The sequence below is a fragment of the Trachypithecus francoisi genome, unplaced genomic scaffold (assembly GCF_009764315.1).
Source record: "Trachypithecus francoisi isolate TF-2019V2 unplaced genomic scaffold, Tfra_2.0 Contig01579, whole genome shotgun sequence".
In the NCBI taxonomy this organism is placed as follows: Eukaryota; Metazoa; Chordata; class Mammalia; order Primates; family Cercopithecidae; genus Trachypithecus; species Trachypithecus francoisi.
The window spans coordinates 24878925-24905166 of NW_022681442.1; the positions used below are offsets into that span (position 1 = coordinate 24878925).

The window sequence follows — 26242 nt, forward strand, 5'->3', positions numbered from 1 at the left end:
TGACCTGTTTAAAGTGGGCATCTCTTAGTTAGTCCCTGCAGTCAAGGGGATAATGTGCTGTCAGTGACAACTCAGATGTTTTGTACCCTCCCTGAACCAAATGGACCAGGACTAGACAAGCATATGGATTCCTCAAAGAACAATGTGGGGAAGGGAGAGGGAATGCTGGGAGGCAAATGCAACTGACTTCCGGTGTCATAAATTATATAGAAATTTAAGACAAATGCAAAACAAACCCAAACAACAGAAATGAACCCCCTGCTTTGAAGGCTGTATTCTAAATCTCAGCTGAAACTTGAGTCGGGCTGTCCTTATCCCCTCATTTCATGCCTTGGCCCCTTTCTTGTAAAGGTACAGTGCAGATCCCCCTGCAGTGAAAGAACTGGGATCCTAGACAGATGTGTCCTAAAGAATGGGAGGGCAGGGCCCCAGCAAAGGACTCTCAGTCCTCCTTCCTTAGCTTCTTCCGAGAGCCTTCCTGGGGAGCAGCAATGCAGACTTGGATCGAGCTATCTTGTCTGTGAAATAAATTGAAAATTCTTCACAGTGAGAAGTACTTGACCCTGTTATCAGGATGAGGTGGGCTGGGTTAATCAAGTGACCTCTGTCTGGGAGGGTTCCACCAGCCTTTATTTAGGATCTGTGGTGAGTGAGAAAAGGCTTTCATGCCCTGAGCTGGTCTCCTCAAGGGTAGTGCGTGCTGCTGTCCTGAGGCCAGCTGCTCAGATGTGGAGCAAGCCCTGCCCCTCAAGCACCCCATTTCCTTGCTCCCCTCGGCATCCTCAGGGGTGAACAAATTTGTTTCTGTCTCTCCTGTAGGGAGGAAAGACCACCACGCTCTATCGCAATTGTTTGTAATGCTGTGCTGAGGAGATAAGGAGCCTAGGTGTGTTGTCTTTCAGGATCCTTAAAGGACATTAGAACGTCTGAAAAGAACAAAAAAAGATGTGGAAGAAATGTCAACCACAAATATATATATTTTTCTTCCTTGGCTGTTTTTATTACTCTACACGATTGGCAGATGCAGAACCTGAAACCTAAGGAAGAAAGGAAAGGCAGATTTGAACAGAGAGCAGGGTGACAGCTTTTAAGAAATTAGAAATGTATTATGAAATGGAACTAATAATCTCTATTTTCTGCATATCCACACAGTTTGCTTATCAGTCTAGATCTTTTTAACATGGGGAGTCGAATTATAAAAGTACTCTGGAATTTACAAGGAAGGTCACTGAAGTAGGAGAGCTATAACCAAAAGTGGAGCAGGTAAGATGTGGACCAGAGCCAATGTGTCAGGAGGAGGTAGAGAGAAGCTTAAAGTGGGCGATGGGAAATCCAAAGGAAACACATATTTATGACTGATTTGTTTCTTCATGCACCATTATCCAGGAGACCTCTTAGGCACTTTAATCAGGCTAAATTTGTGTGTGTGTGTTATGAAGGAATGAAATTGAGCTACTCTTAATTAGAACTTAATATTTGGCTCCATTGCTTCCCTGTCATTCAATGCAAAAAATGTGTGAATTGGGAAAGATCTTCCTCTGTTTAATACAAAAAGAGTATTCCTCAACTGCTACTTGAAGAGACTTTAATAGTGTAATGGAATCAAGATTGACCAACTAAGCCAGCTCCCCGGTCATCCCAGGCAACACCCTCTCTAAACATGGCACCAGAATGCTATTATGTTCAGTAAGATTTGCATTCCTCCTACCACCTTCAGAATAAATATTAGTATTTTGGTCCAGTGTAGCTCTGCCATTAATAAATTTGTCTAAGCACATTTGCATCTGTATTTTTACCTTGTACCACTTATTTGGGTTACGTGTCCTATGAATTTATAAACTACTCTACTGTCCTTAAAACTTTTATTTTTTCATGTTTTAAGAATTGCCACTTTCCTTCTGATCATCTGACAGTGTTTCCCCCTCTTGGTTTCATTGTAAATTGTTTAGGCATTGAATATGTTCTTTGTTTTTGTTTTTGTTTTTGTTTTTGAGACGCAGTCTTGCTCTGTCGCCCAGGCTGGAGTGCAGTGGCCGGATCTCAGCTCACTGCAAGCTCCGCCTCCCGGGTTTATGCCATTCTCCTGCCTCAGCCTCCCAAGTAGCTGGGACTACAGGCGCCCGCCACCTCGCCCGGCTAGTTTTTGTATTTTTAGTAGAGACGGGGTTTCACCCTGTTAGCCAGGATGGTCTTGATCTCCTGACCTCGTTATTCACCCGCCTCGGCCTCCCAAAGTGCTGGGATTACAGGCGTGAGCCACCGCTCCTGGTTGAATATGTTCTTTGTGTGTTAATCATCACTGTGTGGCTAAATATTTCCAGCCCACTGCTTTCGGGGTACATGATGGGGCTGTACCCATGAGCCTCTTCTGCTAGGGCAGAGCCTCAGGACTGTAGGAGCAGAAGTGATATGTGCCACTTCCAAGCTAAAGTGTTCAAATGCACATTGTAGAATTTTGCTAGCTCCTTTTCCTTCTTGTGCCGTATGTAGTGAATGGAAATATTTGCGATGGCCGCTCCACCAGCCAGAGTCCCTCTGTGACTACAGTGAGCCCAACACCACTGTGTAGCTGCCATGGATACAATGTGTGAGCAAAAAGTTGTCCTTTCTTGATTGAAGGCCCTGACCACAGCCATATCTAGTTGATTCTGAGTGTTGCATTCAATCTTCATCTTTTGTGAAGATGACAATGAGGAACATTGGTGTTTTCCCTGCGGCAGGTCCCTCCCAAGACATCCTTTTGATGGTAGCTTTCGTAAAATTCAAATTGAGCCTCCACTGTCCTTTTAAGTGGTACTCTAAATGAAATGTAGATTGCACTTTAATAATAGGCATCTTTCACCAAATAGGCAGATACCAAGAATGATGTGTTGTTTCTATGGTCGTGATTGTTTAGCTGATGTGGAATAGAAAATGGACTGTGCTGGAAAGCAGCAGAAGAGGGATGACTGTGTACAGGATAAATGAAATTTGTTAAGACAACACGCTTTTCACCAGACAGAAAAAGAAAAAGAAATAAATTCAATTTGCTTTAGCAGGTTCAGTCTCCCTCCTAGAAATCACACGGTATTTCACTTGAGTCTCTACCAGGCAAGTGTTTTTCTTCTCATTTAGGCTGTTGCCATACTTTTCGGTAGAATGCAGTTTATTCTACTCCTTTCCATAGCCGAAGACTCTCCCAAACGTTACCCAATTATGCAGCTGGTGAACAGAAAGTGCCCCCTCTGAGGATGGTGTTAGGAAATTCCCACTCCTGTAGCCCGTATCAGTCGCTGGATATTGGAACTGATGTTTTAACTTCAGGTGCTTCACAGATGAATGAGAGAAGGCAGCATAATTAATAAAAGTGCTGTATTTTCTCATCTTGTATACCTATCTTGCCAGACTTCTCTCCAAAAGAAGTCTGTCAGCTTGTTCAAGGAAAATATTTTTAATGGAGATACTTTAGGATTAGGAGTCAAACAAAGCTAAAGTCTAGTCTCAACTCTTCAAATATTAACTGAATAAACTTTGGTATTTCCTTTAAGCTCCATGTTCCTTTCCATGAAGATACCAGCACTGACACCTAAGATGTGCTCTGCTAGAAAAGATAGTAAGAAATAAGCAACTTTACCAAAATAGTGTTCACAGCATATATAATATACTTTAGAATATACGTAACAACTTGTAATCGTTTGAAAAAATACAGGATAAACACTTGTACAAGTGGTGTGGAAAACATAATATTGTCAAAATCTGTCAACAGTTTCATACTCATTTATTTCAGTAGAAAAGCACATGGTTCTAATTGAGATTATTCTTGTATGCAATGTAAATTTCATTTAGTTTTGTTTCTTATGCAAATTTTTTCTCACAAAGCGTGTGTTCATTGTTGAATGTCCTTTGATGCAAGTTAAATATATGAAACGTACTTTCTGTTACCAGATAATTTTTAAATTTAAATTTCCTTCTTAAAATTTTGTAAGTGATACAGATAGAGCCAATGAAGCAATGTTATAAACTGAAACAAAAACAAGTAGTTAATTATTTTCACAAGGGTCTTTCCTGGAGATTATAAATAAAAATATGGTATTTTGATAAACTCTATTTTCTGGTTTAGCTATTTGTATCTCTCACTTGAAGAGAAAATATTCTCAGTGATAGGAAACAAATATTGCAGCCAGGTGCAGTGGCTCACACCTGTAATCCCAGCACTTTGGGAGGCCAAGGCGGGCAGATCAGGATCACATGAAGTCAGGAGTTAGAGACCAGCCTAGCCAACATGGTGAAACACCACCTCTACTAAAAATACAAATATATATATATATAGCTGGGCATGGTGGCAAGCACCCATAATCCCAGCTACTCAGGAAGCTGAGGCAGGAGAATCACTCGAACCCAGGAGGCAGAGGTTGCAGTGAGCCAAGATCGCGCTGTTGCATTTCAGCCTGGGCGACAGCAGCGAGACTCCGACTTCGTCTCAAAAAAAAAAAAAAGAAAAAAAAAGAAATATGGCTGCACCTGGTTGAAAGTGGAGAGTCTTTCTCCCACTTCCCTTTAGTCCATATGATAGATTTGGCAAAACAGTCTAATTCCTTAATTACTTTTGACAGGTCTTTCATATTTGAATAAAAAATATTTTTCTGCAATTCTGTATCTGTGTGTGTGCATGTATGTGTGTGTATTTCATAGCTAAAACCTTTGTGATAGACCTCTAAAAATTCCACTGTCTGATTCTGATAAAGACTCTGCCAATTAAAAGATAAGAACACAGAGGAAAACCATTCTATGCAATCTGTGTTAGAAATCCACTTCTCCACTTCTCCTTCTCCTTCTGCTTCTCCTTCCCTCTCTCCTTCCCCCTCCCACTCCCCCTCCTTCTCCTCCCCTTCCTCCTCCTCCTCATCCTCCTCCCCTCCTCTTTTTTTTTTTTTTTTTTTTGAGTCAGAGTTTTACTCTGTCTCCCAGGCTGGAGTGCAATGGCATGATCTTGGCTCACTGCAACGTCTGCCTCCTGGGTTCAAGTGATTTTCCAGCCTCAGCCTCCCGAGTAACTGGGAGTACAGGTGTGCACCACCATGCCTGGTTAATTTTTTGTAGTTTTAGTAGACACGGGGTTTCACCATGTTGCCCATGCTGGTCTCGAACTCCTGAACTCAAGTGATCCACCCACCTCAATCTCCCAAAGTGAGCCACCGTGCCCAGCCAGAAATCCACTTCTGTACACCTGGATCGTTCTGGATGATTCCCAGCACCCAAGAAAGGAAGTAGCCTAATATACAGAATAAAGTTGTTTTTGTTTTCAGCATAGTTTTATCACAATCTTGTTTTTCTGCATTGTTTGCTAAATTATAGCATTTGAAAGGCTGGGTTTGAACTGGATCCCTGATGCTCAATGACTGGGCAGTGGTGGTCATCCTCTGTTCCTGTTGTTCAGGAGAGAAGTTTATCTGTGGGCAGTTCAGTTCTATCACCAATCAGGGGCTTCTGCAGGTGACTCTGCTTCCAAACTGAGCCATCAGGCTCTGCTTAACAAATAAAGGGATTAAAGGTGTTATTTTGGCAACTCACTGGAGTAAATAAAACTCAACAAATAGAAAAAGGAAAAAATTAAGAATTTAATTAGCAGAATGATGGTCAGAAAGCATCTAATTAGACTTAAATAGCATGTTAAGTAAAATATTAAATTGATTATTAGAATATTAAAAATAAGGCTAGCAGACCAGATAAAAATAGTAGGAATGGGCTGGGCGCAGTGGCTCACACCTGTAATCCTAGCACTTCGGGAGGCTGAGGCGGGCTAATCACAAGGTCAAGAGATCAAGACCATCCTGGCCAACATGGTGAAATCCCGTCTCTACTAAAAATACAAAAATTAGCTGGGTGTGTTGGCTTATGCCTGTAGTCCCAGCTACTCAGGAGGCTGAGGCAGGAGAATCACTTGAACCCGGGAGGCGGAGGTTGCAGTGAGCCAAGACTGTGCCACTGCACTCCAGCCTGGTGACAGAGTGAGACTCTATCTCAAATAATAATAATAATAAAATAATAGGGGTGTTGTTATCCCTGTAACTTTTCAGAAATTCCTCAAAATTATGAAGGAAACAGCAAATGGAGCTAGGTTTTCTACTCTAAACAGACGAACAGGTTTACCTCATCCATAAAACCTTACCTTACACTATTTCTACCCAAATGAAGTTATTTGTCCCATGCTTGGGGCTAAATATTTCATAGTCCAGACTTCCATGGGTCTGCCCAGTACCCGTGTGTCAGCCTGAGGTACAGTTTAGATATTACTTATAAGCATGAAATAAAGGTTAGCCAATTTGTTACTTACGTTATAGCTATACTTTGTTTCAATTGTACATTTTAGCAGAACTATATTTACCATACAATAAATATTCATAAAGTATTTTGTGAAAATCACATGGTTTGGGAAATAGAATGGAAGTAAAATGAATATATATGAATCTTATCAGAATGTGTAAATTGTATATACTTCTTTTAAGTCTTTATGCATAACAAATGTTCTCTCAAAAGACTGGGGGTAAATTTTCTAAGATCATTCAGAATAATTTTTAAAGAGTATAATTATTTTCGTTCACTAACAGTTTCTCCTATTTTGTAGCAATTAGCGTGTAAAGACAGGTCATGCTTAAAAATAATTGTATCTGCATATTCTGGAATTAATATAAACCTTATTTATGTGACTCATGGGTATAATATTGTGATGCCTTAGTGAAAACAGTAAATATTTCTAAGCTTATTTGTTTATAATCTGTATAACACTTTTGGTGGCACTAACTATGCTTATTTTTTCAGATATCAGAATTGCTGATCCACAAGCTCAACCAAAACTCAGTACACTTCGAGCTGAAGCCAGGAGTCCGAGTCCTCGTCCATGCTGCTCACTTAACAGCAGGTCAGTGTCCATGTCCCTGGGTTCTGGCTGGTGGCTCTGGCAAAGGGGATCCCAGTCTGTGCTTCCTTCCTCATAAAAAGGCTAGATGGTAACAGTGCTAATCAGAAATCAGATCAGTCATCAGATCTTGAAGGTTGTCTTGCTTGGTGTTTCTACCTCAATGGAGAACCAGTTAAACAACAGAAAAAGGTGACACTTTTGGCTGGGCTCAGTGGCTCACGCCTGTGATCCCAGCACTTTGGGAGACTGAGGTGGGTGGATCACTTGAGGTCAGGTGTTTGAGATCAGTCTGACCAATATGGTGAAACTCCGTCTGTACTAAAAATACAAAATATAGCCAGGGGTGGTGGCGCATGCCTGTAGTCCCAGCTACTTGAGAGACTGAGGCAGGAGAATCGCTTGAACCTGGGAGGCAGAGGTTGCAGTGAGCTGAGATCATGCCACTGCACTCCAACTTGGGTGACCCAATGAGAAGGTAGTATTTTATACTTAGTCTCTGGCAAAAACTGTCAGTGAAACGCTTAGATACATCTCACATGAAAGCATGCTTCATTGATCTCGTCAGAAATCTTGAAAATAACATTAACAAATACATTTGTGGGGGTCTTTCTGCAAAGTCTTATTTTCAACATATTCATATTACAAATAATTTGCTTTCTTTAAGTTTCAGAATAATGTAACGCAGTAGAGATAGCAGGAACTCAGGAGTAGTACAGGGCCATACCCAGGAACTGAACCTGGAATTGGTCAGGATCTTACAACTTACTTAATGTCATTGAGCTTCCATCTCTTCACCTGAAAAGGTGGTGGTGAGGATGGCGGATCCTCTTTCTAAGCTTATGGAGAGTTTTCAATGATAACACAAGTAACTTAGAATAGATGATAACACAAGTAGCTTAGAATAGTTTTCAGTGATAACACAAGCACTTAGGAACAGATATTGTTGTGATATATTAATAATAAATTAACAATATTTATTGAGTACTTATTTTTGCAGAGTACCATGCTGGTGCTCCATGGAGTACAAACACCTGTGAAAAGTGGTCTTCGTCTTCACAAAACTTGTAACCTGGTTGTGGTGTGGGGAAGTTCGGTGTAGCTATGGCGGTGGTACTGTGGGATAGGAAGAACAGGCAGCAGAGAGTAGTCAATGAGCAAACTGCATACATGCTTATAGAGAGAGACTATGTAACATATTTAAGCACTTGGATTCTTTTTTCCAGTCAGAACATTGGTTTCAATCTTGGCTTTGTTACTGACTATGTAAACCTGGGAAAGACATTTAGCTTCTGTGTGTCTCAGAGATGGTAATAGCATCTCTGCCAGTGGGATTGTGTGAAGATTAAGTTAATTCAGGTAATGCACTTAGGATAGTGTCTGAAACATAGCTTTAATATTCATTTTTGTTATTTTTATTAGCAACTAAAGCTGTATAGGAAATTTAAAGCAGAGATGAGTTATATCCTGTCAAAATAGTACAGTATTGTTTCACGGAGTAGTGGTTTCGAGGAAGAACCTTAAAGGATGGATAGGATTAAATGCAGGAGGTCATTCTAAGCAAAATGGAAGCACCAGGGAAGTAAAGCCTAAAGGGCTCTGGGCATGCTGAATAAATGAGGATAAAAAGTAGCTATTACCAGCACCATTGTCTGGTTTCCTGGAGATGTCACGAGGCGCTGCTAGGTCTAGCGGAAGGCCAAGCAGGTTGACCACTGACCTCTCACCCTCTTGGATTTTATCTTTTTTCTTTATTGGATGTCATAGAACATTTTATTGTTCTTGTTGTTTTTTCAATCCCACTATTTAAAGTCACTGTTACTCAGCATGGGATATGGAGGTGTGGAGGGTAAAAACGTACCAGGGTGCGCCGTTTTTACTTACTTTAGTGAGTAAGCCGTCAAAGGTCTGGGAAGCCATCGAGACCTTTGAACAGAGGTGTGATGATTCAGAGCATCCCTTGAAAAAGATGACTGTAAGGAGCAGGAGGATTGAGTAGGGCTCGTTTCCTATTCTGCGTCTTGTCATCCTAACACATCCATTGAACAGACACTTACTGAGTGCCTGCCTACACTGGGCCAAGAAATGTTGTCAACACTGGGGACAGAGTCTCTGCCCTCATAAACTACTATTGTTGGTCAAAGCCGCTTTCTGAATCCTATGCTGGTGAAAATTATCTGAAGAAAAGATTACCAACTTAGGGCATTTGATGGTCTTGACTGGCCCTTTCCTACTCAGAAAGTTGAGCTTTGGTGTTTGGTGAGTGGGGTTAGCACATGGCAGAGGCACACGTGACTAGTTGTATGGGAGAATGATCAAATTCCAGAAACAAGAGTTATAGTCATCCTAATAGCTGAGCCACTGACAAATGTTGTCAACTGAGTAGAAAGTAACCATTGAACATCGGTTTAAAAAGATTCACTGATTTATTTAATCTAATCAGACCATTGAGCCTGTTTAGGTAGCTGACTGAACTTCATCAGCCACTACTTGTTCCCTTTGAGTTTAGAAATTAAAACAACTAAGCCTGATATTCCATACTGAGGTCTGGGTTTGAAGGGATGTGGCCAACTTGTCTATCCTTCGTGATGCAAAATTTGCTTTTACAGCATAAGCAGCCTTTGAATGAACACTATCTTTAGGTTTGGTGTATCAGAAAACAGTGCCTTTTTGAGTCCAGAGACCTCCCTCTGTTGAACAGGAGAGCATTGGAGGTCAAGCTAGGCCTGGAACTAACCCTACTTCCGTTCTTCAATTCTGGAGGCCACTCACTTTTCACTCTTTTTCTTCCTTCCGTACTTCTCTTCCGTCTGTGTCTGGTTTTTATTTAACGATTATTGCATTATGCTTTAATGATGGTTCAGATCGTTTTGGAAGATAGTGAATGTTCCCGCCACAAAGAAATGATAAATGATTGAGATGATGGATGTGTTAATTACCCCGATCTGATCACTATGCTTATGTATCTCAGCATCACTATGTACCCCATGAATATGTATAATTGTTATGTGCGAATTTAAAACGATTTAAAAGATTGATATGTTACCATATTTAACTTTAGGGAGAAGTGGGTCATTAAAAAAAAAAAAAAGGAAATCTTATTTTAAATGTTACTTAAGAACACTTTCTTCAATGACAAATGGTTTAGAGCTGGGACCAAGCTGAAATATTGAGATCAAAAAGGGGGTAATTAGCTGAGACTGGTTTGGCCAGTAGGCTTGGCCAGAGAAACTGAATACAGCAAAGGCATCCAAAGGCCCTTGGATTTATAGCTCCCCGTGGGAAAGGAAGTCAATTCCTGATAACCATGAGACGTTAATCCCACTGGTAAAAACTCCAGATGGCAAAAAATAATGCAAAGTTGGAAGAACTGAAAAATATTTTCAATTCATGTTTGTAGTTTATTATATAACTAGGAGTTTCGCAAGCAGGACTAAGATTCCTGAGAAGAAGGACTGGGAAAAGGGAGATATATTTTGGGGACCCAGATATGCACACTGAGATATGAAGAAGAACCCCTTGCAATATAGGTGTATGTAACACAAAGTCACCAAAGGAAAAAAAAAGTCCATTTCCAGGTAAAAAGCCCAATCTTAGCCTGGACCAATTTCGAGAGAGTGAGAAAATTATTTGACTTTCAACCATTGTAGAAATCTTTCCTATTAGTTTTGATAGTAGGGTCTTTCGGCTATGTAATTCCAAACCTGATCAACTGGCATTATTAAGTTTGCTGTCATGGCTAGTTCAGCAACTGGAGTAGATACAGATTTATATGTGGAAAATTAGCTCCAGTTTGGTAAGTAAACAAAGATAATTTCCTGGGTTGATGGAATAACTGGAAACTTTGTCTTGGAAACTTTTGCTATACTAAGTTTGGCTATACTGGTCATAACGCATTAGAGCTGGCAGTGTCCACAGGAGCACAGTCACTCAGGGCTCGATTTTCATATGCAAAAGACAAACATGTCAACTGCAACAACAATTGTGATAAGGAAGTAAAGTATGTGAGGGATCTGGGATCTGTTTCCTGTTGGTGATTGCTCCTAAGTTACCTCTAGCTACCCCCTGGGCTCAAGTCATCCTCCATCCTCAGCCTCCCAAGTAGCTGGGACCATAGATTCATGCCACGATGCCCGGCTAAGATTTTTTGTGTTTTTGGTAGAGAGAGGGTTTCACCATGTTGCTCAGGCTGGTCTCGAACTCCTGAGCTAAAGTGATCTGTCTGCCTCAGCCTCCCAAAGTGCTGGGATTACAGGCGTGAGCCACCACAGTTGCTTTTATTAGGTTGAAATTAACACATTAATATTTGGGTGGCTAGGAAGAGAAGGAGAAGGAAGCCTGAAAAAAAAAACAAGAGAGAAACAGTGGGGGGGAGTATTAGATGTAGAACTTCCACCTCAACTCTATTTCTCTTTCTCTCATCCCCCCTGTAGGCAGGGGAAAATAAAAATTCAAAAGAAAAAAAAAAAGGAAGAACCATTGTTAGCAACATTTCATGTCTCATAAGCAGGACTGCTAATACCTTCCCAGGGACCATTACAACATGCTGCTGCATCCCATTAATTGCTCAGCAGATGTTCAGCAGCCTTCTTTTAAAAATGTTTGAGCCAGAGTATGTTGTTGGTGAGAGAAGCAAATGCATAATTTGGTTTGTCTCCAAGGAAAAAGAACTGTCTCTTTTCAAGAATTTACTAGCCTTATTTTGGTTTTCAAATTCAGTTCCCTATTTGCTTTTATGGGAACACAAGGAAAGCATTTGCAGATACCTGAATGTCATTAGAGACTGGATTGTGTTTGCCCCCCACCCACCAACACGTTCCATTTGGGAATTCATTAACTGTGGCATCTAAGCTGAGCTAAATTTTGAATGTAGTTCTCATTTCGTTCCTAGCCATTCCTATGCTTCTTGGTTTTCAAGCAGTTTTTCTTAAGGGTCTAACCACTCCTGACAGGTATGTTTCTGAAATTCTCTTTGCAGAAAGGAGAGACTTAACACTGTATGAGAATAAGGGAGAACGAAGAGCATGTTATCCAGAAGGTTGAGGGAGGGTTATGGCCTGAGTGGCTCCCTTTGACTTTTAGTACCTGATGGCAGCTGGCATCCATGTTTAGCAAACAAAGGCTATGATGTTGCAAAAACAATACAAAGAGTTGGAAAAGGGAATAGAAAGCAATCAAGCTAGTGTTAGACTGGAAGGACTGCTGTCTTGACCAAAGTGTACCTCTATTCACGATGTTCCAGATTGGAATATTTCTCCCCACTTCTTCACCTATTTCCCCTTGTCTACCTGTACTTTAAGGCTCAGCTCAGTGCCAACATTTGCATGACATCTTTCCAGAGACATTTGCCTGGACAACATCTTCCTCTTGTCTGAAATCACATGGATTTTTAGATCTCTATCTGTCTGACGATGATAATGATCATGACCATCACCTTTTGAATCACTCCTATTTAATTTCTTGTGATCATATCTTTATATAATCTTCTTCATATATTTTTATATCACCTTCATCATTATACCTAGCAAATAACTTACACATATCAGGTGCTTAACAAATATTGTTTTTATAAATAATTATATGCATAATTTATAGCTTGCAGAGATATATTTAAAATCCCATTCCTGCAGTTAACCTTCAGATCCAGTTTATTCAGTTTATTCATTTGTGAACCTGTCTCCATGACATGCTACTTCTTTTCAAATAACTGGTGAGTGGAGATTTGCATTCATTTATACAATAAGCATCTAGGGAATCTCTGGTTTTTTTGTTTTTGTTTTTGTTTTTGAGACAGAGTCTCACTCTGTCGCCCAGGCTGGAGTGCAGTGGTGTGATCTCAGCTCACTGCAAACTCCACCTTCTGGGTTCACGCCATTCTCCTGCCTCAGCCTCCCGAGTAGCTGGGACTATAGGCGTCTGCCACCACGCCCAACTAATGTTATGTATTTTCAGTAGAGACTGGGTTTTACCATGGTCTCAATCTCCTGACCTTGTGATTCACCCGCCTCAGCCTCCCAAAGTGCTAGGATTACAGGCTAGCCACTGCGCCCGGCCCTGGCAGGTGTTCTTTAAATACACATTATAACTGTTTATATACACACTGGGGGGAGTAGGCAGTTGAAAGAAAATTGGGCCCATCCTTCCTGGGGTTCTGTGTCCCAGAATGAGAGATCTGAGAGAGAATGGGAGAAGGACTGGCAGGAGACTGTTACCAGAAGAGACTGAATCACTGGTCCTTATCTTATGGCTGTGGCTGCTGGAAGACAAGGTTTCAGTATCAGAGCAGCTTCACTTCATGGCATAGCTCATGGTCACACACCTTGGACTACACCCTCTTCACCTTAACAAACCAACTAAACCTTCTTCACATCTTTTGTGATGCCTCCTTTGTCCTCTCCATCTCTCATGTATGCATTTGCCCTGGCCTTATGTATCATATGTCTTAAAAACAATAATGGACTGGGTGCACTGGCTCATGCCTGTAATACCAGCACTTTGGGAGCATGAGGTGGGTGGATCACCTGAGGTCAGGAGTTCGAGACCAGCCTGACCAACATGGTGAAATCCCATCTATGTCAAAATTACAAAAATTCGCCAGGCATGGTGGCATGCAGCTGTAGTCCCAGCTACTCGGGAGGCTTAGGCACAAGAATCACTTCAACCCAGGAGGCAGAGGTCGCAGTGAGCTGAGATCGTGCCACAGCACTCTAGCCTGGGCAACAGATTGAGGCTCCATCTCAAAACAGAAACAAAAACATAAAACAGCTATGATGACATTTTAGAGAGAGTTTTTCTAGCAAGAATCTGGAAGGCTCTGAATCTATCGCAAACCATTTGATCCATATAGTTACCTGTGGAAAAACAAACCTGAGCTGTTAACAAAATATCCCTAAAATTCCAATAGTTTTCTTATTGCCTCTAGTAACTTGAAATTTACTCAAGGGCATGATCCATTTCAGATTTATCATCTTACTCTTCACATGACTCTATGCCTTACTTTGCAATTATTCCTTTAAACCTATAGTTTATCAGGGGACATGAGATGAGTGAGGGCCCTCACTCACACCGAGCTAGCTAGACCTGAGGCACAAATACTAGTTGCATGAGACTTTACTAAATTCTACATGAGGAGAATGAAAAGATATTCTATGCAGAAGATTCAATAAAGTCGAGTCTTTAAGGTTGATTAGGAATTCACCAAAAAGAGAGCAAATAAGCATTGCAGGTTGAGAGGCCAGGTTGCACAAAGGCACAAAAAGGTGGGATTATATGGTTTATGTATAAAATTATGTGTTGTCTGACATGGATTGGGGCTTCTAGATATGTACCCTCAAATATTCATAATTAGTATATTTACTGAGGGTAAAATTATGAGCAGAGGGAGAGGGATACAATTCAGGAAAAATAATATGCTGGTATATGATAAACTTTGTTTTCCATCATCCATTGTGCGCTAATGAAGAAATTTTATGCTGGGTGTGGTGGCTCATGCCTGTAATCCCAGCACTTTGGGAGGCCGAGGTGGGTGGATCACGAGGTCAGGAATTCGGGACCATCCTGGCGATCACGGTGAAAACCCGTATCTACTAAAAATACAAAAAAAATTAGCCAGGCGTGGTGGATGGTGCCTGTAGTCCCAGCTACTCACGAGGCTGAGGCAGGAGAATGGCATGAACCCAGGAGGTGGAGCTTGCAGTGAGCAGAGATCGTGCCACTGCACTCCAGCCTGGGTGACAGAGCGAGACTCCATCTCAAACAAAAAAAGAAAAAAAAAGAAATTTTATGAATGCAAATTTGAGATGATAAGGTATAATGAATTTGGAAAATGAAAAAAAAAAGGCTGCTAGAAGGATTTTGGTGTGTGTTTTTTTTTTTTTTTTTCTTTAATAATAGGTTTGGGTAAAACTCCATTATCGTTTCTCTTTTTAACAAAGTATTTACACACAGAAGTTTACAACTCAAGTTGCAAGATACAGTAATTTTATTTAGTCAAGATAGAGACCTGGGAGGAGGAGCTTTTTTCGTTTTTTTTTTTTTTTGGTTGTCAAAGAAGATAAATCTGGTGGTTCATGTTAGGTTGGATGTTCTCAAACATATAAGTGAAAAACCCCAGCAGGAAGCTGGAAATGGGGAGTGGAAACTCAGGTGAGAAGACCAGGACCAGAATATACATTCAACTATGAGCTTTAGTTTACCATGTCATAACAGATAATCAGGTGAGGGAAATCTGCTGACAAGTGATACGTTAAAGCCTTAATTGCTAGTTGAAATATTTCAAGCTCTATCAAACCCTGTATCTTTGTTCTCATGAGAACCCTGGGTCATGAGTCAATTTAGTCCTTTTATTTGATGGGGAGAAGGAGGGAGTGGGAAATGACCTGAAAACCTGTTGACTCTGCTCAGGCAGAATAGGTAAGGTTTTCCATGAGAACAGGAAGTAAAAAGAGGATAAGCAAGGGGCAACACTGACCTTTTATTTGGGAAGGCAAAAGCCTAACTGGATGGATACCTCCTAAATAGCAAATAACAACCCTTTAGGGATTATTTGCACTTCGTAAGAGTAATGTACTGGGCAAATGAACTGCAATTTGGGTGGTGGGACTTCTGCTCAAAGTACAGAGTCAGGGAACTGACTAGTTCCCTCAAAGCGTTTGATACATGAAACCCCACCCCATAGTTAGAAAACTCTTTCCAACTCAGGAAGGGAGATATCTGCTATAAATAGCAGTTGTTCTCAAACGTGACTTTACATTGCAATTAACTTAGGACGTTTTATAAAAATAGAGATTTTCCAAGCCTCACCACACAGAGTGAAGAATCCCAAGGAGCCAGGAATTTTCATTTTTAGCAAGCTCCCCCTAATGATGCTTATGATGGTGGCCTCAACAACCACTGTTCACCAGCCTTTCACAGACAGAAATCCATCTGCATAACAAGGAAAGGTGAACGGCTATCTCCAGTAATAAATCTGATTTACAGCCCAAGGCATCCACTAAAACAGAAGCATGAATTAAACAAGAAGAGCCTGTGATATTAAGTACAGGAGGAAATTAGTAATAAACATTAAAATCTAATTTCTTGGAATATTTGGAGCTAACCTAATTGGCAGAATGGGCAAATGACAGTGAGTAAGGGGGAGAAAATGAAACATACCCCTGAATCTGGGGCATATTAAATCCATAATCTAGATGAATGACAAAGGCCAGCCAAGAACTGTGGCCATGAAGCATTTGAAACATGATTAAAGTGTGAACTGGAATCTTAATGGCAGATGTAATTGAACAGCCATGAGTTTTATGAGAGTTAAACAAATAATATTATCTAGATGCTGTGCATGGGCCAGTGTGAGCATAAAATGATACAGCTACATTTCACTATATTTCTGTACATATTTCAGAATTCAGAGATTGCCCTATCCTGGGCTTTCCAGTTTGGTCACTATTCATCTGGAGTTCTGGATACACGTGATAAAAATGGTAAAGGGTTAATATTTATCAAAGGAAGAGCCTCAAACCTCAAGTTAAATAAAAAACATGACAAAAAAAAAATACACAGGAATATTGCTTCCGCCGCCTCCTGTCTATCTATCAGTTGCCTTATTTAAGCTGCTCGGTTTAGGAAAACTGTCCTTTGTCAAGGGTATGTGTGGGTTTTTTAATAAAACTGTTATCTTGTGTTATCTTGGCCTCTATGGCTGCTGCTGACTGGTTTAATTTCTTTTGCAGGTATAATAAAAAGATGTTATCACAGAGATATTAGAGAATTAATATTTCCAGGCTTCAGTTGCTACCACTGGATGTGTTATGAGTAAATTTGGGAGGGAATAAGAAACTTCAAATTTCAACCTAGGTCGTGATACATCGTGAATTCTGCACTACAGTTTAACATTGAGAAAAAGACTTTCCACTTGAAGGGAGAATTACCATTTGTCAAGAAGCTTTAGAAACCTACAGTATAATCTAAGCTACAACATTATGGATGCAGATGCCAAATAGGAGTTGTGGAACTCTGAACTGTAAAGTGAAGTAAATTGTTGCAATAACATTTTCCACTTAGGGATGAAATTAGTACTGGTGAAATTCTTCCACAGCCAAGAAGTTTATCTGTCTGTTTAATTTCTGGGCACCGTATTATCTACATAGTAATCATTTACAAGTCTTCTTTAAGTAAAGCCGTGGTACCAATATGTTTTCTTCCTTTTATTTTTCCCCCAAAATAAATACTTTTTTTATCTTCAAGTAATTCAGTAGTTTCACAGATACATAGACCCAGTGACTTTTCATAGTTATTTAATCATTAAGGTGTTATAAACAATAATGGATTTATCATGTAGGTATATATCTAAATATATCCCTCCCCACAATATGATTAAATGTGATATTTTCATCTACCTACCAGGGTGCAGCAATGAGGTTACTCGTTGGCTTGTTTTAGACACAGGATCTAGTTCTGTGATCCAGTCTGGAGGGCAACGGCACATCATAGCTCACTACAGCCTTAAACTCCTAGGCTCAAGAGATCTGCCTGCCTCAGCCTCTCGAGTAGCTAGGACTACAGGCATGCACCACCACACCCAATTAATATTTTTATTTTCTGTAGAGACAGGATGTTGCTATGTTGACCAGGCTGATCTCAAACTCTTGGCCTCAGGAGATTCACCCACTTCAGCCTCCCAAAGCATTGAGATTGCAGGCATGAGCCAGCATATCCTAGTCTAGCTTCTAATAAATTATTTCTTCACCATTTCTTTTTTTTCTGAGATTACGGGGGACCATAAAAGGGGCTGAAATTACCATAGGGTAACTAGACTGAGTTAGCCAGGCTAGAGGATATGTATGGAAACTCTTGGTCAGAGAGAATGGTCAGCAAGGAACAGTCAGATGAACAGAAACGGGCACAAACATGCATCAGAAATGGTTTCCCAGGGGAAGGCAAGGCAGATAGTCAAGAGAAATCAGTAAAAAAAAAAAAAAAAAAAAAAGAAAGGGGAAGGATAACACGTGTAAAATACAGAGAAGATGCCAGAACATAGGACAAGCTACCCTTTAGATACCAAGTTTCTTTTTTTTTTTTTTTTATTATACTTTAAGTTCTAGGGTACATGTGCATAACGTGCAGGTTTGTTACATATGTATACTTATGCCGTGTTGGTGTGCTGCACCCATCAACTCGTCAGTACCCATCAATTCATCATTTATATCATGTATAACTCCCCAATGCAATCCCTCCCTCCTCCCCCCTCCCCATGATAGGCCCCAGTGTGTGATGTTCCCCTTCCCGAGTCCAAGTGATCTCATTGTTCAGTTCCCACCTATGAGTGAGAACATGCGGTGTTTGGTTTTCTCTTCTTGTGATAGTTTGCTAAGAATGATGGTTTCCAGCTGCATCCATGTCCCTACAAAGGACGCAAACTCATCCTTTTTTATGGCTGCATAGTATTCCATGGTAGACACCAAGTTTCTTATACCTAGAGTGATCAGGACTGTCCTGGGTTATCTATGCTGTATCAGCGTAAGCTTTAATAGCACCCTCTTTCATTCTTAAAGTGTCTTATCTTCGAAAATAATACGTATGGTCTTCTTACTTTTACTCTGCCACCCTGAGAGTGGGGATAGAAGTCTATACCAAAAATTGACTAATGTGGAGCTCAAAGGTAATAATTGGCAATTGAATGTTTAACCAGTTGAAAGAGACTTTTGAGGAAAGTAAATAAGCTATTGCTATGTAACAAACTACCTAGTTCAGTGGCTTAATAGTAAGCATTTGTTATTGCTTATGCATCTAGTCTTATCTATGTTCACTTGTCTGTCTGTAATCAGCTATGGGTTGTTGGTTAGGGAGCTCTGCTGATCTTGGCTGGTCTGTCTCACATGTTATGGGTCAGCTGCCTGCAGGCTGCTCTAGCATGCCTTGGTTAGAATAATTAACCTGGCTTCTACATGGCCTTTCATCGTTTGACTGTTCTAGGCTTGCTCACACATGGCAGTGGTAGAATTCCAAGAGAAAAAGCAGAGGCACACCATTGCTTCCATTGCATTCCATTGCCACATGCAGATTATAATGATAGCTCAGATTCAAGGCATGAAGAAACAGATTTTACCTCTTGGTGAGACAAGTTTCAAACTCATTGCACAAGGCTTAGACACAGAGAAAGGCAGAGGATTGAGCCAGCAATGTAATCCATATCTACACGAGGCTGACTGCTCACTTAGGGGAGATTTGAGATGCTTTTAGGTAGTTTAAAAAACTTTCTTCTAGAGTCATCACCAGATTGAGCTATCAACAGCAAAGGGGCACATTTGTGTGTGTGTGTGTGTGTGGGCGAGGGGCGGGGAGCGGTATTTTTGCTTTGTTTTAGTGATCCAGAGAACATAAAAGTCAGGCATGCCCTAAAGACAGTACTGGAAGTTTTATACGTGAGAATAGCTGGGGCCTGCTATGCAATATTCTCAAACTGTTATAGATAATAAGTACCCGTGTACCTTGTCACACATATGGATTTTGGAGACCTACTCTCAAAGACTATACTTTTTTTTTTTCTTTTTTTTGAGACAGATTCTCGCTGTGTCCCCCAGGCTCGAGTGCAGTGGCGCAATCTCGGCTCACTGCAAGCTCTACCTCCCAGGTTCATGCTATTCTCCTGCCTCAGCCTCCTGAGTAGCTGGGACTACAGGTGCCCGCCACCACGCCCGGCTAATTTTTTTTGGACTCTACATATTTTTTTCAAGTGAAGCCTAGGAAGCAATATTCTCACAAGTGCTCCAAGTAATTCTGATTCAGGTAGTCCGTAAACTATGCTTTGAGGAATATTTCACATAATAGCCAGGAATCATCACCTTCCAACCCTAGAAAACCAAAAGTCATTCTTCTCTTCTTATCTATTACGATGATGCTTGCTCTTGGAGTTGCTGATATTTGTCATTACTTGGCTAAGTGACCTCAACTCCCTGTCACTGGATATTACTGAAGACTCACCCTCAGTTTAAATTCAGAAACAATGCTTCACTCATCATTAGAGCTACTAAAGGATAAACTGAGACACATTAAAATGTTAAAGAGTTTATCTGAGCAAATAATGATTCATTAATCAGTTAGCACCAGACCACAGTTGATTTAAGGCTCCCTAAAAGGCATGAGGCTTTTATGGGGTGAAGGTGAAATCTAGGCAAAGAAAATATTTGATTGGTTAAAACAGAACAAAGAATTGGATCATTCTAGTAGAAAGTCCCTTATTACATTTTAGTTAGTGGTTTCTAATTGATTAAGTTTAAGTTTCGTTTTCCTAGAATATGACTGTTTACTCTTTTTTTTTTTTTTTTTTGAGGCGGAGTCTCACTCTGTCGCCCAGGCTGGAGTGCAGTGGCCGGATCTCAGCTCCACTGCAAGCTCCACCTCCCGGGTTTACGCCATTCTCCTGCCTCAGCCTCCCCAGTAGCTGGGACTACAGGTGCCCGCCACCTCGCCCGGCTAGTTTTTTGTATTTTTTTTTTTTAGTAGAGACTGGGTTTCACCCTGTTAGCCAGGATGGTCTCGATCTTCTGACCTCGTGATCCGCCCGTCTCGGCCTCCCAAAGCGCTGGGATTACAGGCTTGAGCCACCGCGCCCGGCCGACTGTTTACTCTTTACTTAGATTTTGGTTTGCTTACATAGGAACCCAGGACTCTAGAGCTGCCTCAGTCTAATGGCCTCCCAATTGGCTACTTGAACAAGAGACTTCCCTGGAAATTCCCACCTAGTCTGGTCTGCAGTCTTGTGGCTTTATATCAGTAATGCAGCAAACTTTAAGACTCTCATGATTGGATTTGTTTCTAAATGGAGGAAAGGCCCATTGGACAACCGAGAGTTCTCTGTAAATAGAAGCCTTTCTGTCCTTTCTGCATTCTGCATAAACTTTCTCTGTGCTATTCCCATATCACTGTAATTCTGAAAAAATATTTCAGATCACATGGATTTCGTGATATTCAAAGCATGTAACTCAAGCTTGAATTGATCTACTTTGGGGTCAGGAGAGGAAAAAAGAAAATCAAGGTATGGTAAATTACTTCTGCAACATCCTGACAACACTAACTCTTGGATTAGAATTAGAGTTGAAAGTTTCGGGGTCATAGTGCAAGTAGCAGTTCTCCAGGAAAGTCCTTTTGATAGAATGAAAGTGAACACTGGACAACAGTAAGATTATTCTGCATGGCTTCACTGGGTGATGCTACCATGTTATTGACCTTAAAACTTGGAGATAAACCAAGCAAAGGGCAAAACTGCAGCAAGGCAGGCAGGGTGTGATGGCTCACACCTGTAATCCCAGCACTTTGGGAGGCCAAAGCGGGTGGATCGCTCAAGGTTAGGGTTCGAGACCAGTCTGGCCAACATGGTGAAACCCCAACTCTACTAAAAGTACAAAAATATGTATATATTAGCCATGCGTGGTGGCGGGTGCCTGTAATCTCAGCTACTCCAGAGGCTGAGGCAGGAGAATTGATTGAACACAGAAGAAGGTTACAGTGAATGGAGATCGTGCCACTGCACTCCAGTCTGGGTGACAAAGCAAGATTTCATCTAAAAACCAAACAAAACGAAAAAACTGCAGCAACAGGGAAAGCAGTGCCTGGGGAGAGGCATTTCCTAGAGTGTTACATGGAACCTAGTTCTGCAAAGGGTCTGTGGTCAAATGAGTTTATGAAAGACTCTGGTAAAGTTAAATGTGTTCTTTTCTGCAAGGGCTGCTGTGACCCTTTAAGATACTGACGTACATTGTGAATCTCCACATGAGGAATGCTGTATGTATCATTGCCCCAAATTATCTCACCATGGAACTGTCATCAGTTTTCAGGATTCTTTTTCTGTAGAAGAATACACTTTCAGAAATACGATAGCATTAAAATGACAAGATTAGAAATATTGGGCATACTGTAGTCTGTCCCAAATACTATGACAGTGCTTTATAAATTCCATCTCATTTTAATCTCACAACTTTCTAGACCAAACACTAGTTTCATCTCCATTTTGCAGATGAGGAAACTGAGATTTAATTTAAGTCACTTAGTCTATAAGTGACGGAGCCAGTTCTGATTCTGAAAAGGGATCATATCATTTCTGAACCCCAAAGGTGGAATTTTGAATTTGTTCTCATACATACAACTATAACCACTTATTTAGCACTTACTACATGGCAATCACTTTTCACAAGAAAATTGTTGTTATTATTGTAAGTGTTCCCGTTATTATCATCCCAGGTCCTCATGAATAAAATATAAAAATTCAATGCGTTTCCAAACTCGTCAAAGGATTTTAGAAATGATACGTGCAAGTACGCAGGCTTAGAAATGTTGAGTCACTTGGAGAACTGCTTGTATCCATGTTTTACTTTGTGCATGAATAATGGCAAAAAACTGCTCAGCACTTTTCCTACACGTCTACCTTGTTTAAGCTGCAACTGGAAAGGGATTAATGTATGCTAATTCCACACAACAAGCTAAAGCCCATTTATCACAAGTTTCCATTCCTCAGCAAAACATACACAAATGCACCGAAGTGTTGGGCAGACTAAGAAATGCAGCTGCTGTTGTGTGGAGCAATAATAGGTCCGTTTATATTCAGGCACAGATCAGCAAGCAGAAGCCACCCACGGAACACAGAGGGCAGTGGTAGTCAGTCTCTGGCCACTGCTGCTGGCTGCTTCCTGCTTCCTGCTTCCTGCTTCCTGCTTCTGAGAAGTGACTGACTGATGCAGAGATGGGGAGGGCGAAAGGATAATACACATTTTAGAACTGGGATATGGAAGTTCATTTTCCGTATGCTAATAATATGCTAATTACTTAACAGTGTTAATGCTGCTTGTTGAAGAATGATGATTTAAGTGTAAATGATTTAGAATTGAAAGACTTAACTTTGGGAGGGGGAGAGATAGGAGGAAGGAAAGAGAAGGGAAAAGGTTCATTTGTGTGCGTGTGTGTGCGTGCGCACGCACGTACGTGCGTATATGATGATTCGAGTTCAAGTCTTAGTTCTTCCATTTACTAGTAAGTTCTAAGTCCTTTTAAAACAATGCTAACCAATGAGAACTTCATTGCTATCTATTTAAAGGGATCATAATCACTGCCTTCCATTTGTGAAAATCAATTGTGATAATGTCTATGACAAATGGAAGGTATTCTCTTCCCCTGATGACATCCTACCAGTTGCAGGGTGAGTTCTGAAGAATTTGTGGACCTCTCTACCAATGGTACTGAGAGCTTTCTCTTCTAATTTTGAACCAAAAGAAAATTTGCCTTGGATGTTTCACGTCAGTGGGACCCCCCCACCTCATCTTTTACACACAAACTCACATACTCCCATTTCAAAACTGAGGTGATGCTTAACTTACAGGGGAGAGAAAATAGTGGGGGGTTCCTTATATTCAGTACCTCCTGAAAGCCAACTCTCCTGAAATGACTATTTTCATTTTTCACCAAAACTATGTGATTAGATGCAATATGCTTTCCAGTATCAATACAGAGTAGCTGAGATGTAATCCTGAAAAAAATAGAGCAGAAGCAACTGAGAATCTTGTCTGAAACCATCAGTGTTATAGTCACTTATTCTTGAACTTTTTTACCTGGGTGACTAGAACATTGCCCTCTCAGCTCACACCAGAGAAAACCACAGAAAATGGCGATTAAAGGTCACCTGTATTTCTGGGTATCAGGGTTTGCTTAAGTTGATGGAAGGTAAAGGTCAGCACCAAGGCTTCCCTGGAGTACACGCGGCTTGTCTTTTATGCGTGAGCTACACTACATTTGCAAAATGTCAGCTTTTAAGAGGGTAGAAATTAATTGCAAAGTCTACAGGTACAACAGGTTTGACTGTGAGATGGCAGAAGGTGTAGAGGTGGAGAGAAGTGCTTTCCAGACTACGCTTTAAGGTGAAACTCAGGGAGGGAGACTGTTTATGGAGGCAGAGGCTTCTGTTTTGTCTGAGAGAAAAACTCACTGTATTTGAGAGGCTGGAGCATCTTGGTGAGGGCTGTCAGAGCTTTTGGGAAATTGTTGAGACAGCCAGGTGGCATATCCCTCCTTCAGCATGTCAGCGGCTGGCCTTGTGAAATATTCACTTGGCCATCAGTTTCCTGTGTACAGAAATACAAGCACGCTCCATCACTTTGCTTTTCTTTCTCTCACGTATGACAACTTTCCAATTATTTTTCTCACATGACAACTACTGGAGTAGGGGTGAGGGGGTGGTTGAATTCACAAATATATTCCTGCAGGTGGTTTTATTGGCAATCTGTTTTGCTTTGTGGAAAAAGTTTACACTCTGAGTATAATAAAATACAATTATTATATTATTATAAATATTGATTGGTAATAATACTAGCAGCAGTAGAAATGAAATCTAGTAATTACATGACTTACTATGTGCTTGGCACTTTTCTCAATGCTTGACATACACTAGCTCACTTAATCCTCATAAGAACCCAATGAAGTATATACCATTGTTTTTATTTTACCACATAAGGTACGTTAAGGTGAAGCAACTTGCCCAAGACCACATAGCTACTTAGAGTGGGACTTGAATCCAGACAGCCTGGCCCTGGGGTCTGTACTTTTCATTGCTCTGCGGCAGAGCAGGAACATTTGGGGTGGGAGTAGGGGTGGGCTTAGATGCATCCCATGTCAGTCATGTGACGTGCTTCTTGTGTGTATACCCCACATGGTTTTCCGGGACTTACCATGCTTGTGTGTGAACCATTTGAACCTCTCATAGAGTCTCACCTGCCCAGTTCTCTGCTCATTTTTCTCTGCTCTGTTTCCCCTCTCCAGCCCCCCTGGTGGACCTCACTCCAACCCACAGTGGATCTGCCATGCTGATGCTGCTCTCAGTGGTGTTTGTGGGGCTGGCAGTGTTCGTCATCTACAAGTTTAAAAGGTGCGTGTCTCTCCATCCACGTCCCCCCTACCCCTGACCTCTTCCTTCTCCCTGACAGGTTCAGAAGCGTGTGTTACAGTGATGTGCACAGCAGTGATGGTTTCTATTAATATTTTAGGAAGATCCCGGGGATTAATGTTTATGCCCAGATGCAGAATGAGAAAGAACAAGAGATGATCAGTCCAGTCAGTCACTCTGAAAGCAGGCCCAATGTCCCTCAGACTGAACTAAGGAGGCCTGGCCAGCTTATAGATGAGAAGGTGGAATCCCAGCTCATAGGTAAATGATTCCCAGTAGCCACCAGCTGTTCAGCTGAGTAGGCAATGGCTGACTCTCTCTCTAACCCCTTTCTGGCTTGACATAACCACTTTCTTCTGCTCTAACAGCCCTGAGAGAAACAGCTAAGATGGCTTTTTCCCTGCTTCCTGTCATTGGGATGGGGGAAAAACAAACAAACCTCTTGCTTCTATCTAGTTTTTTTCTCTCATTAGTTTATTCCTCCTTTTGCAAAACCCTCCCTAAAATATTGGGCTTAAAATGTTAAAATGTTATATGTTTGTGGGCAAATAGCAAAGCATTTGCTTTAATAGTATATAAGAAGGAGAGGCCTCAGAGGCTTGGGCTGGTGGACCAGAGGGCAGGGCAGGGTTTGCAGGACACGGTATGTATTGACTAGATTGAAACGTGGTAGCCTCAACTGGATACAGCCCTAAGGAGGGCACACTGCTCCGGAACACCAGTAGAGGAGTGACATAATGAGAGTGGCCAGCCTGATCATCCGGGGAATTTTTTTTTTTTTTTTTTTTTTTTTACATCTATTGGTAGTCTAGGAACTTTCCCTCAGGAGATTTGGAACCTAAGATTGAGGACAAGAGGCATAAAATTTGCAGACATCCAGGGAGTGGAGCAATCCTGAGAGAGACCACTGGTGGGTGAGACTATTACAGAGCAGATTAGCAAATTTCTTCCTCTTTTTTGACTGTCCCTTGCCAGAAGTTGTAAAATGGACTTGGTCAAATTTCAGTAGTGCTCTCTCTGCCCGTGAAGTAGGCACGGGAATCCAACAACGAGGTATAGAGAATCTGACGTTCACTTGCTAAATTCTGCTATTTATTGCAGAAGAAATTTTCCAGGAAGCTAGGCAAACCCATGAAGCCACTATTGCTGATCCATTTCTCTCTTTGGTTCCTCCTGTCTGTTGGCGTTAGGAGTTGAACCCTTATATGTTTACATTTAGATCCTGCGTTGCTGGCAACAGTGAATAAATTATTATATAACCATTCATGCTCCACTCTAATGTGATAATGCCAAACCACCTAGAAGGCCTTTACATACAATTTTTAATCTTACTTGGAAAACAATGAGAATGTAAATGGAAACATAACCCTCTTTAAATGAATATGGGAAAGGTCTGTGGCTGTGTTAAGGGGAAATTTAAATGCAGT

The 26242-nt window shown here is 41.1% G+C and overlaps 1 protein-coding gene across 3 annotated transcripts in view; it reads left to right on the forward strand.

Annotated features, from left to right (window-relative positions):
• The window catches only part of SORCS1 (sortilin related VPS10 domain containing receptor 1), a 597227-nt gene that overhangs the window by 566971 nt on the left and 4014 nt on the right, over positions 1–26242 (forward strand). For 2 of the 3 annotated variants that reach the window (XM_033183451.1, XM_033183459.1), the window contains exons 24-25: positions 6799–6898; positions 24692–24797. In XM_033183451.1, coding sequence (XP_033039342.1) covers positions 6799–6898; positions 24692–24797 — 206 coding nt within the window. Of the gene's footprint in view, positions 1–6798; positions 6899–24691; positions 24798–24915; positions 25077–26242 lie in introns of all 3 variants that reach the window. The other variant, XM_033183443.1, reaches the window with a different exon arrangement.